Source organism: Aplysia californica, unplaced genomic scaffold (genome assembly GCF_000002075.1).
Source record: "Aplysia californica isolate F4 #8 unplaced genomic scaffold, AplCal3.0 scaffold00048, whole genome shotgun sequence".
Taxonomy (NCBI): Eukaryota; Metazoa; Mollusca; class Gastropoda; order Aplysiida; family Aplysiidae; genus Aplysia; species Aplysia californica.
Window position 1 is genome coordinate 628,028 of NW_004797318.1, and position 1,607 is coordinate 629,634.

At 40.6% G+C, this 1,607-nt stretch overlaps 1 protein-coding gene across 1 annotated transcript in view; it reads right to left on the minus strand.

Annotated features, from left to right (window-relative positions):
- LOC106011053 (neuroligin-3-like) overlaps nucleotides 1-1,607 on the minus strand; it is a gene marked incomplete at its 3' end in the record, with an annotated part of 5,587 nt that continues 3,980 nt past the window's right edge. Inside the window, 2 exon segments of the mRNA XM_013079330.1 lie at nucleotides 1-186; nucleotides 1,430-1,500. Coding sequence (XP_012934784.1) covers nucleotides 1-186; nucleotides 1,430-1,500 — 257 coding nt within the window.

A 1,607-nucleotide genomic window follows, 5' to 3' on the forward strand; every position in this document is an offset into this window, starting at 1 on the left:
GATGCTTCGTCTATGGGGTATTGTTTGATCCACATCGGAATTTGCTGGCGCCACAGTCGAACTCTATCTCCTTTAAGGTCATTTTTCACTTCAGGGTATTCCGCAAACTGAAGGTAGCTGCGTCTCTGGGGGTCAAAAGGTGGCCAATCGCAGGTAGAAAGACCACTCACTCCTTTGTTGGGGTTTCTGAAGTGCAAAAGAAAGGGGAGTTCTTAAAGTCCGGAATAAAAATCTGTTTAAAAATATTTTTTTGTTAGATACAATGTTTCAATGATAATCCCATCGGAGTTAGGCACTGGAAGGTCATTCAGTTTTGTTTTATATTTAGATGTTTCTGTTCGACTGTCTCGCTTAGCCTTAAGCGTGCCCTAAATGTCCATCACCACTGGCATCTGCCGAGGTAACGGGCAGTCTCTTTGCTGCGTTTCCCTCAAAAGACGTGATTCGGTTGCCGTGTTAGGAAGTTTCTTCCTTCAAGTAGCCTCGTTTTTCTGTTGGGATATCGTATTTTACACAGCCAATTTGGGCCCAGGCAGCAGACTTGAAGCAGCCTACCTCGTAAACCATTTAGCAAGGGTTTTATGACATTTTCAACCTAATAAGGTCGAGAGGCGAAATATTTATTTCATTAAATAACTTTACTTCTTCCCTTCCCTCATCTGGGAACATCGTCGCAGACAAATTCACCTACGCTAGAAGGCCTTATTCTTTTAAATAGACGTTCATGGAATAACCATTAGAGTCAACAAATAAGAAGAATCAAGATAATGACAAAAAATACATGCATTCCAAAATCAAAGAACTAAGCGGAATAAAATGATGCTCAAAGACAGGTTGCTCAAGATTAAAAGAAGGGGATGTTTTAATGGACAAAGGGGATGCCTTGAACAGATTGTCAGAATATATAGAAGAACTTTTGAACCAAAAAATGGAGAAAAACCTGTGATAAGGAAAGAAAGAAATGAACCACTAATACTGAGTGGACATAGTACTCTAAGGAAGTCAGGCGGATGCATAACAAGGGAAGTGTTGGATTGTAACCCACATGGTAAAAGATCAAGGGAAAGACCACGTGGAACCAGAAGAAGAGTCACAGAAACTGATGTATAGAAAAGTGGCAAGACATGGAATAACAACAAAAGACTTACACAGGAAAGAGTAAGATGGAAAGTGTTTGTTCGTACACTGTACCCTGACCCTGGATGAGAAAGGCTATAATGGTGATGATGAATACTGAAAGTAGAAGTACAAACTGCCATTAAGAAAATGAAACAAGGACATCCCACTTGAGGTTATTGTTATACTAGAAGAACTAGACTCTGAAATAACAACAAAGCTCTTCAATTCTATCAATGGCAGCGAGTAGATTCCAGAAAAGCGACCAGCGCCTAAGGCCACAGTGCTGCGACACAATTTCTAGAGTACTCACCCAGTCTTAACGAACTCGGAGATCATGTGCATGTACTTGTATTTAAGTGCTGTTTCTTCCGGTCCCCAGTTTTTGGGATCAAACTGGTGAAAAGCATGGTTGGCATTGGTAAAAGAGGTGATGGAGATGATGATGATGATGATGATGATGATGATGATGATGATGATGATGATGATGA